We start from the raw sequence: 18,316 nt of genomic DNA, 5'->3' as shown, positions 1-18,316 counted from the left end.
TAAGGAGATGAATAGCGAATATAATTAGAGATTATTTTCCCTAGGGCGCTTGCCTCGCCTTGGTTAAGAAACACTGGGACTCTATCCTTCATGTAGATTGGTATTTTAGTGCATTAATTCAGTGGTCAGTGCTTTTAAAGGTGGAAGTCAAGCACATTCGTGTCACTCCATTTGTTTAGTTTCTCTAACGCCGAATCGAAGTAACTGTGGACATTTTCAAAAAAAAAGAATTGTGGAAGAAATGTCCTCTGCGAGAAAAGGGGAAGCCAATCTTGGAAATCTTGGAGGAATAAAGGAGCCAATACTCTTCGCGATCTTTTTAAAAGTGCCCCCACAGTGACAGACGTGGGACGCCATCTTCAAGGTTAAGCAAGTAGGCGACACGAAAGAAACCAATTAAGTTTCTCGTGGGTTGATGAATAACCTCACAAGGAATACAAAGTTTTTCAGTATGAAAAACACTGAACGTTAATTATACCAATTTTGTACTAATGCCCCTGTTTTCAACACACACACACACACACGCATTAAGCTACAAATGTGCTTTAATATCTAATTCGCTCTACCTCGGAATTAATATATTCTCATATATGATTAAACCGAAGGGGAATTTTTCAGTTGATAAAATCCCTCTTCAGTTAACATAATATGAAAATATATTAATTCCAAGGTAGAGCGAATTTGATAGTGAAGACATCTGTAGTTTAATGCGTATTTATGAGTCACGGTGATGTGATTAGACACACACACATATATATATGTTTGTGTGTATTATATATATATATATATATATATATATATATATATATATATATATATATATATAGAGAGAGAGAGAGAGAGAGAGAGAGAGAGAGAGAGAGAGAGAGAGAGAGAGAGCGAACATAAATGATTTATTAGATTATGCTGTCTCGATCCCATAGCCACGAAACGAGTTCAGACACTTAGGTCGCCCCTCCCCCGCTTGGCGGATTTGTTGGAGGGGACCTGGTCACTGTCCCCCCCACCCATCATGGAATGAATAATGGTAATATTGTTTTTTTTGTTTTTTTTTCAGTAAATCATTATTAGTAAACAAAAATTTAGATAATGATCATTTTCAATAACGCTACTATTACTGTGTATATACACGTGTGTATATACACGTGTGTACATACATATATAATTATTATTCATATATATGCACTGTATGTGTGTATACGTGTTTCGTATACATGATAATCCTAAGTCCCCCCGCCCCCGACCTGCCGCCCCCATGAAAAATGTCTAGATCCACCACTGCCGTTCCCCCCCCCCCCCCCCCACCAACCCCCCCCACGTCCGTAGCAGTCATTCATGGCCGAAACCCGCTGTCTTCTCACCGTTATTTCATGATTTACTCAGATGAGAAACAAATGAAAAGTTACATTTTGCAGCATCTCTGGGTTAAGATTTGAAAAGTATTTTCAAACTACATTTGCGCGCAAGTTGATTCCGAATTTTCGACAATTATTGTATTGAAATTGCCTAGCCTTCCCTCCCAATTTCTTACAGCGAACTGCGGTACCACCATAGCGTCTTCAGTCTTTATTCTTCCTGATTCACTTATTCAAACTCGTACATTCTATTAATGGCTGTGAATGTGATCATAATAGTGATTAATGAATAAATTCCAGCTTTCGTTGTTACAAATGACTCAGACATGTATTATGTATATTTCATCTTTAAACTTCAAAATGTAAACTTTTTAGCAAGGTCCCTTATTCTAGAATGCAAATGGCTCTCAACCACTGAGGACTGCTCATATGCAGCGTCGACAATCGCATGATTTATGAGATTTCTTTCTATTTTTTCTTTTGGTATTATATGTTCCAACAGCGCTGTTTTCTGCTGCAATTTCGAGAAAAACAAGTTCTTTTATTTTTCTTTTCTTTAATGTTCCAGAAGCAACATTGATGATAATAACTTGTCAGATTTCGTGAATGTTGTTTCCGGGTAAAAGCTTGTTAACTACGATTTACCTAATTAGAGGGTTTTACGCAATCTTGTTTGATTCCCAAGATTACCTCCAGACCACTCGCAGTTGATGCAAGATTTATGGAACATCTAAACATCTGGAGATGAGATCTGCACTTCATTATGGACAAAGAGAGAGAGAGATAGCGCCGCACGTTGACAGAGAGGAGGCTGGAGGAAACCCTGACAGTCCCCCATGGGCGTCTTTCTGGCGGGGGAAGGGGGAATTTTATTCAGGGGGGACAATCATACCAATTGGTCCCCCCCCCCCCCTCTCGCGCCGACTTTTTTCCTCCAAGTTTTTATATAATAGATGCTGGAAATGAAGCTATTAACAATATTATAAAATGTAATATACACTCACACAAACTGCTATAAAATATTATTAAAATAATAAAGAAATAGAGTGAAGTTTTTCATTAGATTCGTGCTCAGATTAATTTGTTCATTTAAATTTCAACTGACGTTATCCCACTGCTTACATACGAAGTCTTGCAAAGGCCAACGCTAGCAGCAGCTGCCTGTGAGTTTATTATATACTATTTTTCTTGCATCGAAGCCTTTGATTTTCCCATTAGACATTATATTTCTACTAATATATTATGTCTTAAAGTTAAAACTCAGCAGACCTAGACCTGAAAATTTGAAATCTGCACTATCGCCAGGTTATAGGCCATGATCGATACACTGCTGGATAAGCTTCTTTCAGCACATAAAACATTCACCATGATTTTGGTATAGTCAGTGTACCGCATCTTGGTCAATCTGTAAATTGTGGACTCGTAAAACTTGTTGACTGACTAATATTGATAAATCAGTCATCCTTATCCTTTAATATCATCCATATGTAAATATTTATATGGCATTAAAATACATCAAATCATGTTCATTTCATCGAAAAATTTCGCGGGGGAAGGGGGTGGTGTTTGGGGTTAGTTGGGAGGGGACGATGAACCCAAGCTGCATATAGGCTCACTTCGCTCTCCAATATTAACCGTATAATTTTCAGAATGTCACCGCCACTTTTAGAGACCAGATGGCGCCCCTGCATTCCCCCAGCCGTTTCAAGCAGAGAGGAGAAATCAGTGTTTCAGTCTAGAGGGATTTATATATTGGAATGACTCTTACCTACTGTTAAAGATAACTGTATCTCAGCGCCGATAGGCTAGGCGATATAAGCTATCGTTAATGGAAGGTAGGTATCCAAATAATAATTTTTTTATGATAATTCATATTTTAGCTTTAGCTGGAAGCAATGAGCCGTTCTACAGGAAAAAAAACAGGTCAACTACAGTTAACTTCATTCCAACTGTCCCTTCACCAACGTAGGTTTTAGCAGGTAGAGAGACGGGTGGTGAAAGGGACAACTAATGTAACAGCGGCTGGAGAGAGGGAAATATCAATTTATGCATGGCAATGGTATTGCGCGGTTTGCTTTTCAGAATACTTTGCATGTTTATATAAAAATTTTCTCGAACATTCAAATCATTTTAACAGCTCAGTGACTGGCAATTTCAGAAATATTTTACCAATTAACTTACCGAGCAAAAGATTGAAATCTCACTGAGTTCCTGCCATCCATTGTGTGTTGATGACGTGTGCAGCATCAAAAGGCTACCCTAGATTTTTTTTTTTCAATGTAAAGCATGAGAACGATTCTTAGATAGAAGAACTAAATAAGTGTTACAATAACAAATGAAAGTGTGTTTAAAAGAAGGCCAGTAACTAAAGATATCTGGCGTATAGGCCTGTTATTGGCTTGTCAGTGCTTTGTATTCTAGAGGTCAACATCAGTAAAGGTTGTTTTTCTAATTTACCGACGTGGATATAACCTTGGTAAACGCATGCAATGAAACTATACATAGAATAAAGATTGAATTATGAGGAAATATCGTTTATTTGAACGGCAAAGTTTAACCCGGCTTACTAGAGAAAAAAAATCATAATTTTGGAAAGTTCATCGTCCGGTTGTGTTTGATCTGAGCCGACTTTGATACAGGCTCGTCTTTCGTGTGCTTATGTTGGTATATTATTGATATTAATCTACATGTTTATGATTTATATGAGAAATTTTGTGTATAAAAACATTCAAATATGTTACCAAAGACGTTGTTTAATATTTATCACAACAGATCAAAGATATCGGAAAGTTGATTGTTGGCCAATCACGTGACACCCATGCGTATGTGCCACAACTTCACTCCTGGGTGGACGGAGAAATGAAACTGATTGTAGACAAGCCTCGTCTACAGATAGTTTCTCTAGTAATCGATGCAACGAAGATCTATTGTATTTCGGTCTTTGATGATTAACCCATCAAGAAAATTAAATAAATAAAAAAGAATGCCAAATCAGCATGTTTATAAAAATCGAAAACTTTTGGCCCCAAATCTGCTGTAAAGCTTTTAGATTCCAGTGACATTAAAGCATATAATCGCATTCCCAATCGCTGAGGTTTCCCTTATCTTCCGAGAAGCCGTGTAGTCTGATCCAGGTCCCTTGGTTCCCCAGCTAAGCCGAAGGAAGGACCCCTTCAGTAGAGCAGGACTGTGGTCTATGACCTCCCTCCGAAGGACTCGGATTTGACTGCAGGATTCCTTTCTCCTCCCGAGTTTCTCTCAGAGTTTTGGGGAAACTTCGATATTCGAGGATTGTGAAAGTGATTATGTTTATACTTTTATGTGACTTGAATCCGAAAGAATGACGGTGTTTTGGGGCCAAGGTTTTTCGACTTTCATAAGGGACGTAAGACTACTTCCGCAATTCCTAGGTGATTATTATTACTTCTAATATCAATTAGGATTGATAGTCTTGTGGTGGAAAAAAGACGCAGCCAAGATTGTGCCTTTTGTGATTTTCCAACACCATTGGATCCACTCAGCAATTCGTACTTCAGGCTTTTTGGAAAGATTAATTTTGGTCATCATAGCTGGCATCATTACCTATACAAAAGAGTGGAAGCATTTAAAAATAAGAAATCGGAACTTCTTTTCAGTAAACATGACGTAATTGTTATTGTTTTACTCTTGAATGTTTGGCCCTTTGCCACCGTTAGTGAATCACAAAGTGGCACCCATCTACTTGTTTGTGTGTATGTGTGTGTAAGCGAAACGGTTTGGCATTCATTCTCATTCAACAGTAAAATGTTTACCATTCCTCTGTGATGACCTTGTTCAAGTTTTCAAAGAAGTATTTCATTTCTGCACTGTAGATCATCTTGAAAAGTTCCGTTATCCATCAGTTACCCCATCGTTAAGTAACGTTGGACATGTAAGGAGTATTATCTTATTTGTTCGTTTACGATAATTGTCCGAGTACCTGTTTGAGTGCATGAGGATATATCTAGTATAATATATATAATATATATATATATATATTAATATATATATATATATATATATGTGTGTGTGTGTGTGTGTGTGTGTGTGTGTGTGTGTGTGTGTGTGTGCTTTGTTGCTGTGACAGGCGCACGGTCATGGTTACCTTTATTCTTGAATTAAATAAAACTACTGAGGCTATCTATTTGGTGTGCTCGATGATTGGAGGGGGTATGACCAAATTACCGATTTGCAGTCATCTTGCCTCAGCAGTTTTTGAGATCTGAGGGCGGACGGAAAGCGCAAAAAGCCATCTCGTCATTTTCTTTACAGATATCTAAAAGAAAGCTGCCAATACTGGATCAATCATTGACGCTCTCTGGCGAAGACCCAGGTGTAGGATTCAGCGAAAACACACCAACGCTTCTCTATCCTTCACACACACCACACCCACAAACTCGCGTCTGTCCTCCACAGGCGATTTTGAGCTTCCTCGATATCGAAATGTTTCGGTCTTCTCTAATCTATCCTTCCAACATATATCCTTCCAATATAATATAATGTTCTCAATGGTCGACAATAATACAAAGTGTTGCGAGTCCGTGTATAATTTTTGAAACTTTACAAAATAAACAAGAGTCATTGAAGATCGTTGACACCGGTCGTTAGCTTGTTTAAGGACCAGGTGATGAAGAAAGAGGGCAGTTAACTCCAACTAGGTGATTTTCTCTCCCCTATCAATCCTTCTGGCTGCAATTCTGTTGGATCTCCGCAATGGTTGTTGGAACGTTGCACGAAGTCCTTCATCTGAGGGCATAGATTGGGCACCGTAACCAGGTAACCAGCAGTTAACTGGACAGGGAGAGGCATGGTGAAAGCAGCATAAGGAGAGGGAAAAACAGAGCCTGTCCTACAGTTAAAATCTTTTAAAAACATACTAGTAATATAATAATTAACAAATGGGTCTTCGTTGACAAAAGACTTGTTTCCTCGACTAGTTGTCTAACATTTACATTATTACTTTTAAAGATAATTTTTGCCTCGTTCCAGTTGGGTCTATGATCATTACTGAAAGTATGTGCTACTATTGCGCTGTTTTGTGATTGGGTTCCCCTCTGTCCCCAGTCCTCGCTAACATTTGCATGGAGTGTATGGAAAAAGAAATTTTAAACAGGTGTGATGAAGAAACGAAACCAGTTTTATGGGTGAGATATGTAGATGACATTTTTCATTATTTAAAGATACCAGTGAAAGCTAAAGAAACTAGTAGAAATAGCGAATAGCATTTTACCCTCAATTAAGTTCACAACAGAAGTAGAAGTGGATTTTAAATTACTTTTTTAGATGTTCTAGTGTTCAGGGACTGTAATAGCCAGAGGTTTAAATTTTCAGTTTACCAGAAAATCTACTAATTCCGAGAGTTATGTCCTCTTTATTCTTTTCACCCAAGAGAAATAAAAAGTAGCGTTATTATGAATTTTGCTTTAGCGCACATTCAGAATTTGGAACCCCAAATATATAGACGGTGAACTTAAACACATCACGGCTACTTTTAGAAGTCTTTGATATCCCCTCACTTCATTGAGAAAGCAATTTCGTGAGCAAGGAAGTCGTTCTATGGACTAAGAGATAATACCAAGGAACAACCAAAAAGATGTGTCCCTTCCCTTTAATCCAGAAGTGAAGAATATAAGTGGGCATATAAACAAAAGTCAGAAGGAAACTAAAATTGGGTTCAAGTATGAAAATACAATAAGAAGACGCACCCTCGTAAGAAACAATAACAATGATAAAAATCCCATAGTCCCAGGCGTTTACGATTGTAATAGTAAATATTTTGGCAAAAGTGGGCATGGACTAGATATACGTTTGGGTGAACATAAGCGAGCTAATGAACTGCAATCACATTTTTAACTGTAAGACAGGCTCTGTTTTTCTCTCTCCTGATGCTGCTTCCACCTTGCCTCTCCCTGTCCAGGTAACCGCTGGTTACGGTGCCCAATTTACACCCTCGGATGAAGGACTTCCCGCAATGTTGCAACAACCATTGCGGAGATCCAACAGAATTGCAGCCAGAAAGATTGATAGGAGAGAGAAAATCACCTAGTTGGAGTTAAATGCCCTCCTTCTTCATCACCTGGTCCTAAATGAAGCTAACGACGGTGCCCATGATCTTCAACGACTCTTTGTTTATTTTTAAATTCACCTCAGTATATGTTGTAACTAATTGTGTATTTGGACTGAAGATGAACCCAAGGAATTATTATATTTTCACTTATGTTAACCGAAGGGGGATATTTTAGCTGATAAAATCTTCGTCCTCTCATGGATTCGAACTAGCTAGCTGAGAAGAATTCAGGACTTCAGGCCAAGTCGGTAACATAAGTGAATTCCCCTTTGGTTAACATATATGAAAATACATTAATTCCGAGGTAGAGCGAATTGGATAGTAAATGACATTTGTAGCTTAATGCATATAGTTACAAATGTCGTTGCATATCCACTATACCTCGGGAATAATCCAAATTCAAAAGGAATTTTAATTGATAAGTGCTTCGTCATCAGGGGGATTAGAGCCATCAAGATGGGTCAGTGGTCAAAGGTCAGTTTATGCTGTTGTGTCACAACCAGGCGTCAGTACGAAATCCACTGGGGACACTTCTATTATAATATATAATCATTAATTATTCTCCTTGGGTGTAAGTTATTCTCGAAGTAAAGTCAATCGGATATTAAACGACAGTTACGACTCAGTATTTGTGAATGCATAAAATCTCTCTCTCTCTCTCTCTCTCTCTCCTGATATATATATATATATATATATATATTATATATATATATATGTGTGTGTGTGTGTGTGTGCATTAAGCTAAAAATGTCCTTTAATATCTAATTCGCTGTTCCTCGGAATTAATATATTTTCATATATGTTAATCAAAGGGGAATTTTTTTTTTAGTTGATAATACTTTCGTCGTCTCTTGGGTTCGAACCAGCGCCAAGCGGACTGAGGAGATATCAGGACTTCAGTAACTTTGTCGATTCGTCCAGCTAAAAAATTCCCATTCGGTCAACATATATGAAAATATATTAATTCAAAGGTGAAGCGAATTGCATAATAGAGGACATTTGTAGCTTATTGCGAGTATACAAATATATATATATATATATATATATATATATTATATATATATATATTATATATATATATATACATACATACATAAGTATGCATTAAACCTGCCTTTCAGTTCTCCAACTTTAGACGATTTTGGTTCTGACTTGTTATTGTAGTAATAATTGTTCTGGAAAAAAGCTAGCTCTAGTTAAACCTATTTCCCTTCAAAGACTGACCTGAGAGAAACCAGCAGAGAAGCGAGATAATGACACAAGCACTTCATTCATTCTAGAAGAAACTATATGACAAGACCGGATATGCTTTAATCTTTGTGATGGCATCATGTAAAGAGTCATGACACCTCCACCGCATTCCATCAAACACATTTGTTAAGTAAATTTGGCTGAGTGACGCAGTAGCAGAAGTGGAGCCATGACACATTGGCCGCCTCTCAAACGAGAGTTGGCGTGGAACTGGTATATATCTGGGTAACCTCCTCGTCGGTCGCCAGTAAGCAACTACCTGTTGTATGTGTGAAATCACTCCCCCGAGGAAGAAAGACGATCTTTTTCCTTAGCTTCATTCGAACGTAAAAAATAACGCGACAATTCCCATTTGTGCTTCTTCTTCGTAGTTTCAGCTAATCTATTCTCCAGACGAAATGGCTCCCATCGAAAAATGCGGCTCCTTCGCCATGCAGAACTCTGCTTTCAACTTGGTGCCTCACATCTGTCAATGCAGAGTCAGTTCGAAAGCCTGCGACGAATTGTGGCTCCCAGTTTCTCGAAGGGGACATTTTTTCCACGACTCATTCTTCGAAAATGCCCGCACATATTTCCACTCGGCCATTCAGGAGATGCTCACCAAGTGGAAGGATGCAGACGAGTTAGCAGCAGACTGGCTGAAAGACAGCCACTCTTCTGACAGCAGTTTCAGCCTTTACAGACAGCTGAGATCCCACAGTAACCTACAGGAAGACAACCATGCGTTTACTGTAGTGTCCGACAACCGCACTCATAAGGTAAGACATCAACTTTTTTCAGGCATCGTCATGAAATGGAATTTTTTTTCACTATAAACGACGTCATTCGAGGAATGGTTCACACTACGCATAATACCTTTTCTTTCAGGTTGTGATGGATGTCCAGGACTTCGTGGAAGGAGACATCAAGGTGAAGGTGTTGGGAGAAAAGGAGGTGGTTGTTGAGGGTCAGGGGAATGGCAGTCCTGGAGAAGGATCCTTCTCCTCCAGGAGGTTCTGCAGGAGATTCACTTTCCCAAGTTCTGTCAACATGGCTGACGTCACCTCAGTGCTCTCCTCTGACGGAGTGCTGACGATCGAGGCGCCAAAGTTGGTAAGACCTAACTCCGTACTTCCTTGTTCTTGTCCCATGTTACCCCGCTGTACTGGTAAACACTTTGCATTTTTCACACAGTTATTGTGTCCATAACTTCTATGTGAGGTTAGTTATTTAGTTGGTTTGTTTTCTCTTTTACCAATTTCTGAAATAACTCCCTTAAAGTCAGACTTGATAGCCATACTTACGATTGAGACATTGTATTTATTTTTTACATTTGAAAAGAAGAAAAGAAAGAAACCGAAAGATTCAGTGCCGACGTCATTATGAGAAATGTGGAAAATTTCAGTTTTTTCCAGTTGTGGTTTCTATAAGATCGTTATTTAAATAATCAACGAAAAATTCCACAACCACAGACCAACTTACTTAAACGTTGACTTCGTACTCTAACAATAAGAATGCAAAAGATAAGAGATAGGCCATTTAGACATGAAATCCCCAACTTCCTTATGAGATAATCCGACTCATGAATTTGTAAAAATGGAAGAGAAACTTCAGTTAAGTACCCTTTGAAATTACCGTGAATCACTGAAAAACCGAGATTAATAGATTTTTTTCTTTTTCTTTTAAACTTCGAAACTGGGCCTAGATAAAAGTTGTCTAGGAATGGCAGAGACAAAGAGTAAAGTTTAAAAAATTTTTCATCTGAGGCACTATAGCATCACCTTTTTTTCTTCCCAGAATGCAGAAGAAAAGGCTAAGTCAACCAGACAAATCCCAGTGGAAATTGAGGGAACGACAGCCACTGCCAGCTCTTCATCAAAGGAGTCTGTCATGGAGAATAGTGCTCGCTCAGATACAACGAAAGGAAAGAATGACGTCGTTTATTACTGCAGAGACTGCAACAAGAAGATTGGCTCTTGGCACAAGGCTCCAGAGACGAAGTTGGCCCTGCAGGAAGGAGTGAAAGTGCCAATAAAGATCAACGCGTCTTCAGGGTCTGAGAAGATTATTCCCGTACAGCAGGAGGCGTCTCCAGATAATAAAAATGATACACAGACAAAATACATCAACATAGAAAAAGAATGGGAGGCAGAAAGCCGAGAAAAGAGTTCACAAGAACACAAGGATACAACAGAGAAGGCAAACGTCTTGCAAGTCGAGAACAAAGCAAATCAAAAGTCTGCCTCGAATACAAACTGCTATGACGTTCCCGTAATGACTGGTTTCAGTATTCTTCCCGTTTCTCGGAGAGGTCCTTTCTTCAGTGACTCCTATTTCAGGAGTGTCCAGAAAGATTTCCAGTCGGCAGTGCAAGACATCCTCTCCAGGTGGGGAGCGGCAACTTCCATGCTTATGGAAGACAACTTGTCTGCATACAGAAGACTTCGCCTCCAAAACTTCGCAGAGGAGACCCAGGCCGTTAAGACAACAGAAGACGAAACTAACCACAAGGTGAGATTCTGAAAAATTCACTTATGTATTGATCAGTGACATCAACATAATAATACCATATTCCAGTGAGTGAAACAAACCTTAACCAAAGTAATGTAATAAAATGTATGATTCATTTACTTCCAGTTCGTACTAGACGTTCAGGACTTCATGAATGGTGGCGAGGTGACAGTGAAGGCCATAAATGACCGTGAGATTGTGATTGAAGGACAAATAGAAAAGGAAGAAGGAGGATTGAAGTCTATGAAACGTTTCTTGAAACGTTTCAGTGTACCAGGAAATCTCAAGCTTGAGTCTGTTTCTTCAGTTGTGTCTTCAGATGGGGTACTCACAATCACCGCCCCCAAGAAGGTATCAAGAGGCATTTTTCTCTATTTATGTCTGTACAGAGTTCAATGAATTCATAGACATATATGAGTAATACATAATTATCATTTTACAGATTCTTAGTCAAAGCCTACTAAGCAAATTCTTTCCCTTTGCAGCCTTCATCTATACAACTGAAAGAAGTTATCGTCCCAGTGAGCATTGAGGCAGCAGACGCCAAGGATGTGGTAGTTAAGAAGACACAAGAAAACCAAAATTCTTCCAAGACCTCTTTCTCATCAACTGACAATAACAGTGAAGGAAATACTATTTGTACCACCGGCCAGAATGTGGGCAACCAAATAAAAGTACAAAAAGATTGCACTGATAAGAATTTCGAGAGCTCGAAGCTGCAAAGCCAAGCAAGCCAAGCTGGTAAAGAATGTATTATTCCAGTTAATGTGGAAGGCGTGTCTGCTCACACAAGACAGCAGAGCTTAGACAAACAAACAGGCCTGACAAGAAAATTCCAAGAAGAGAAGCAAGATCTAAAAGTTCAACAGCTGACAGTGAAAGACCAGGCTGCCGCAGATCGTGTCATTCCAATCAATATACAAGGATCTCCAGACAACACCAAGGCTCATTCAGTCGCTCACCAGAAGGACTGCATTATTCCAATTAGTGTGGAAGCAGCATCTAGTCATGTGAAGGCAGAGTCTTTCGGTGACAAAATAAAGCAACAAAATGAAAGCAAGGAAAGCAATGCTTCTGCCATCGGTCAAAAGGACAAATGTCATTTTCTCCACCAGAGGGCGAAAGCCGCCAGCAGTGAAAAGGCTCTCATGAGTAATCGACTTTCAGACAACCTTGCTTGTACTTCAGCAGCCACACATTACCTCCCTATCGCCAGAAAAGGACTTTTCCTTGATGATACTTTCTTCGGGGACTATCAAAAGAGCTTCCAGGAAGCTGTGAAAGATGTTCTTGTCAAATCCAGGCACTTCTTGCCCAACGAAGACTGTATGACAGCCTACAGAAGTCTGCGACAGAGTGACTGAGAGTTAGATCAAGGCTCTATATGCTCAAGAAGACAATGACTCCTTTAAGGTCAGTGGACCGCATCAACTGTCATATTTTGCATGATTTCTATATACTCAGACTTTCTTCATCATCTTTACTTTGTCATTACTTGAGACTTTTCAGAACTCATTTGTGCCTCTTTATGATTTGCAGGTAGCTGTAGATGCTAAGGACTTCATCAATGGGGACCTCACAGTGCGAGTCGAAGGAGAAGAACTTGTGATCGAAGGCAAAGCAGAAAACAGCGAAGCCAAGTCCGCGAACTCCTTGACTTTCTCTCATCGCTTCCTCCTTCCCGAGTCCTTCAATATGAGCACCATAACCTCGGCCATCTCCTCCGACGGGATCCTGACAGTGCAGTGCCCGAAGAGGGTGAACGCTGGTTCAGCAGACGGCGTCAGGAAGATGTCGACCGAGGCCAGGTCGAAGCACGAAAGTCACACCGAAGGTGCTCACAAATGGGAGGAGAAGAAGGTGAAGCAGTCCTCCGAGCAGGGAGACGGTTACTCCTCTCGTACCCTCTGCAGTAGCTACAATTCCTGCCAGCAGCAGTCTTCACAATTTTAGTGATGAATTGCTTATAGCAGAATATACATATTTTTGTAATGAATTAGGGACCTAGAAGAAGAGGCTAGAATTCATCTGTGATATTCAACCCAAACATTCAAAATTTCGTCGCAAAATCCTGGCCAATCACGCCCAGCATCCCGGAGGAAATTTGTTGACAGCAGAAGAAAGGTAAATCCCGTCCACAATGTCTCATTGTTCAAAGAATCTCATATTCTGCGACTATTAAGTGTGTTGTGATTTTTAAAGTTTCGTTAATTTATTCCTATAATTTCTTTTTACAGATGTGTCTGAGACCAAAGAAGATGCTTCGATGTGAATTTCGTCTCTCCTATATAGTATACAAATCTTTAGACCTTGATTTTTTTTCCCAATTGCTGTATTTGGATGGATTCTCCAATTTTGTCAATTTTCTTTACCGCCTCTTCAATAAATCACCTGTAGACTTCAACACTTTATAGCTAACAAAATGAACTGATGTCAATTTTTATATAAGAATTATATTTTCTATTTTACTCGTGTGGTTTTTTTGATATGTGAATGATCAGACCAAGAAATAATTGTAATAAAAAAGATGTCTATTCTTCGACCTTTTCATAGCCATTCAGTGGAACATTTCTCGTCTATGACCTGGCTTTTGTGAAGGTCACAAAACCACGGGGATGTTGGTCGGTTCTTTGACCTTCTCTTCTCTTCTCCCTTTAATGCCCGGCTTTGGAATTCTCTCCTTGCTTCCGTTTTACCAGATTTCTATCAACTGATTTATTTCTCTTTATTGGACATGGGGTAGATGAGAGCATTACCTTACCCCTCCCAACGGCTTCAGCATTTAAAGAGAAGTATATAAAATGTATACATTATATATATATATATATATATATATATATATATATATATATATATATATATATAACATATATTCATATATATACATATATATTGTTTGTGTATATACTATATTTTATATATGTATATATATATATATTTTATACACGCACACACACACACACACACACACATATATATATATATATATATATATATATATATATATATATATATATGTATAATATATATATATATATATATATATATATATATATATATACATATACATATATATATAATATTACATAGAGAGAGAGAGAGTTTTTACATTCACAAATATCAAGCGACACATCAATTATTATCGACTTCCTTCACTACATCCTAGGAATAAATGACACTCCAGAAGAATTATTGCAATGCTCCTTATCACTGCATCTAAACCAAAGTTCCAGGTTGGAATCGTGACTTTTATTGTTGCACGTATTAATTATAATTCCCCTTGGGAGTCATTTATTTCCTACGGATATTTAATGCTCTATCAAGCTATATTTTTGGCTTAATGCCTATCTATCTATCTATCTAGCTATATTATATATATATATATGTATATATATATGTATATATATATATATATATATATATATATATATATAAATAGACAGATAGATAGATATATAGATGGATAGATAGAAAAATAGCTCGAACATTCAAATCATTTTAACAGCTCAGTGACTGGCAATTTCAGAAATATTTTACCAAATAACTTACCGAGCAAAAGATAGAAATCTCACTGAGTTCCTGTCATCCATTGTGTGTTGATGACGTGTGCAGCACAAAAGTACACCTTAGATTTTTTTAATGTAAAGCATGAGAACGATACTTAGATAGAAGGACTGAATAAGTGTTACAATAACAAAATATTTTAGACCCGATATAAAATGAAAGTGTGTTCAACAAAGAAGGCCAGTAACATCAATATCTGGCAAATAGGCCTGTTATTTTGTTTTTCTTTTTTTCAGTGCTTTGTGCTCTCGAGTGCAACATCAGTAAAGCTTGTGTCCAGTTTTACGGACGTGGATATACCTTGATACAACGCATGTAATAAAACTATACATAGCATAAACAGCAAAGTTTAGCCCAGTTGTACTGGAGAAAACAAAAATCATAATTTTGGAAAGCTCATCGTCCGATTGTGTTTGATCTGAGCAGGCTTTGATATAGGCTCGTCTTTCGTGTCTTTATGTTGGTATATTATTGATATAAATCTACATGGTTATGATTTATATGAGAAGTTTTTGTGTATATAAACATTCAAATATGTTACCGAAGACGTTGTTTAATATTATCACAACAGATCAACGATTGGCGGAAAGTTGATTGTTGGCCAATCACGTGACACCCATGCGTGTGCCACAACTTCACTCCTGGGTGTGGACGGAGAAATGAAAACGGGTTGCAGCACAACCTCGTCTACAGATAGTTTTCTCTCCTTTTTAAATAAGTAAAAAGAATGCCAAATCAGGAGTTTTATAAAAATCGAAAACTTTTGGCCCCAAAACTGCTGTAAAAAGCTTTTAGACTTCCAGTAACATTAAAGCATATAATCGCATTCCCAATCGCTGATGTTTCCCTTATCTTCCGAGAAACAGCGCAGTTTGATCCGGATCCTTTGGTTCCCCAGCTAAGCTGAAGGAAGGACCTCTTCAGTAGAGCAGGACAGTGGCCTATGGCCTCCCTCCGAAGGACTCGGATTTAACTGCAGGGCGCCTTTCTCCTTCCGAGTTTCTCTGAGTTTTGAGGAAAATTCGAGGATTCGAGGATTGTGAAAGCGATGATGTACTTTTATGTGACTTGGATCCAAAAGAATGACGGTGTTATGGGCCCAAGGTTTTTCGACTTTCATAAGGGAACGTAGACTACTTCCGCAATCCCTGGAGGATTATTACTTCTAATATCAATTGGATTGATAGTCTCTTGGTGGAAAAAAGCACAGCCAAGATTGTGCCTTATGTGATTTCCCAACGCCATTGGATCCACTCAGCAATTCGTACTTCAGACTTTTTGGGAGGATTAATTTTGGTCATCATAGCTAGGCATCATTACCTATACAAAAGAGTGGAAGCATTTAAAAAGATGAAATCGGGACTTCTTTTCAGTAAACATGACGTCATTGTTATTGTTTTACTCTTGAATGTTTGGCCCTTTGCCACCGTTGGTGAATCACAGACGGGCACTCACTTGTTTGTGTGTGTGTGTATGTGTTTGAAAGCGAAATGGTCTGGCATTCATTCTCATTCAACAGTAAAATGTTTACCATTCCTCTGTGATGACCTTGTTCTAGTTTTCAGAGAAGTATTTCATGTCCGCTCTATAGATCTTGAAAAGTTCCGTTATCCATTAGTTAACCCATCGTTAAGTAACGTTGGACATGTTAGGAGTATTATCTTATTTTGTTCGTTTACGATAATTGTCTGAGTACCTGTTTGAGTGCATGAGGAGATATATATATTTATATATATATATATATATATATTATATATATATATATTATATATATATATATATATTGATTATAATCACTTTAGCACGTGATTCATTTATCACACATATCCACAGGTGAAAAATAAGAGACAGGGTGTAGGTCCTGACCGGTTTCGGCTTTATTTTCAAGCCATTGACAAAGGACTGATACATAGTATTAGAATTCACGAGTATATATCTACACAGACAGTACTGACGAACATACACACAACAGTTTGAGACTGCAGATCCACCCACAGGCAGGTGTCAAGGTAGGAGTGGCTTTCAAAAATCATTAGGCTAAATTTACAATAAATTCTCAAGGGATACTACCGCTTAGGGTACAAGTCCACACCTGACAAGTGTCAGGGAGGCGGGGTGGGGTTGAACATCTCATTACCACTACTGCCCCCTTTACAGTGTTTACAAATATAATAATCCTATTTTTCATATATCTCTACAGCCACCTTAAAATTAAACAGTTTACAAATTTCTTTTGATATTAAAGGATTCAAGTTATACATTCCTTGACTGATGTTCATATTATTGTTGTAACTTTCTTTTATAAACTAGATTCAATGATATTCCTTTTCCATGCATTATTAGAACACACCAGCTTTTTTTGCCCTTCCCAGTTAATAGCATGATTGTTCTCACTAACATGTACAAATATACCACTATTTCCCTGTGCATATCTCACACATTGTTTATGTTGTTCTATTCTTTTTTCCAGTGCTTTCCCCGTTTGACCAATGTAAAAGTTGTCACAAGACTTACACGGATTTTATATACACATCCTTTAGCATTGTATGGGGAGTTCTTAATAAGTACCTGTTTCATTGTTTATTGTTTTTAAAAACTACATTAACACCAAAATCTTCAGGAGATGTGGGATATCTTTCATATTACTATTATAAGGTAGTACAAGCAAATTTTTTGTTGTTGTAAGGTTCTTTTTGATTTTGATACATGGTCTTTTTTGCCGCTTTTAATGCATTATTTAGTACATTATCTGGATATTTTCAGTTTCTTGCCTGTATTCTGAATCTTATCTATTTCCTCATCTATATATTCTGGGCTACATACCCGTAGTGCTCTTAAAAAACATAGAAGCAAAACACTGATCTTTTAACCTTATTGTTTTGTCCAGATAGAAATGTACATAGGAAGAAATATTAGTAGGTTTTCTGTAAACACTATACTTAAACCCACTACCATTTCTCCGTATGAGGACATCCAAAAAGGGTAGGCATTCATCTTTTCTATTTCCATAGTAAATTTAATTGATGGTAGTAATTGATTTAACCTGGCAAAAAGTTATTTACATCTTCATTCCCTGGCCATACACAAATTATGTCGTCAACATATCTAAACCAAGGTACATTGCGTGGAATTATATTATTTAAAATTTTCTTTTCAAAAATTCCATATATAAATTACTTAGCACTGGGGACAGAGGGTTTCCCCATTGCCATACCAAAATTTTGTGAGTAGAATTTTCCGTTGAATTCAAATTTACAGTCTTTAACACATAATTTTATTAGTTCTCAATTAAGGTGCTTTTAGAAAATGGAATATCCAGTTGTTTGTTTTCTAATAATCCCCCGAATTCCGATAAAAACTCCAATAAATCATCAATAGGCACTTTTGTGAATAGAGATACTACATCGAAGCTCACAAGTCCTCGATTCACTATTAACTTTTACACTATTTAGTTTATCTATCAGGTCCACATTATTCTTAATATTGGCATTAGAGATGTTACCTACCAATGGGTTAAGGATATCCACTAAATATTTAGCTAATTTGTAAGATGCGGAACCCACTGAGCTGA

At 37.8% G+C, this 18,316-nt stretch overlaps 2 protein-coding genes across 2 annotated transcripts in view; one reads left to right on the top strand and one right to left on the bottom strand.

Annotated features, from left to right (window-relative positions):
* LOC135196964 (sulfotransferase 1C4-like) overlaps positions 1–18,316 on the bottom strand; it is a 136,523-nt gene that overhangs the window by 15,156 nt on the left and 103,051 nt on the right. The gene's annotated exons all lie outside the window — the stretch shown is intronic.
* LOC135196550 (uncharacterized) overlaps positions 1–18,316 on the top strand; it is a 110,890-nt gene that overhangs the window by 67,449 nt on the left and 25,125 nt on the right. The window contains 7 exon segments of the mRNA XM_064223398.1: positions 9,063–9,449; positions 9,559–9,783; positions 10,468–11,181; positions 11,308–11,532; positions 11,667–12,544; positions 12,546–12,594; positions 12,721–13,133. Of these exon segments, the coding sequence (XP_064079468.1) occupies positions 9,063–9,449; positions 9,559–9,783; positions 10,468–11,181; positions 11,308–11,532; positions 11,667–12,544; positions 12,546–12,594; positions 12,721–13,133 (2,891 nt within the window).

Source organism: Macrobrachium nipponense, chromosome 18 (genome assembly GCF_015104395.2).
Source record: "Macrobrachium nipponense isolate FS-2020 chromosome 18, ASM1510439v2, whole genome shotgun sequence".
Taxonomy (NCBI): Eukaryota; Metazoa; Arthropoda; class Malacostraca; order Decapoda; family Palaemonidae; genus Macrobrachium; species Macrobrachium nipponense.
This window is presented reverse-complemented; position numbering and strand designations above follow the sequence as displayed.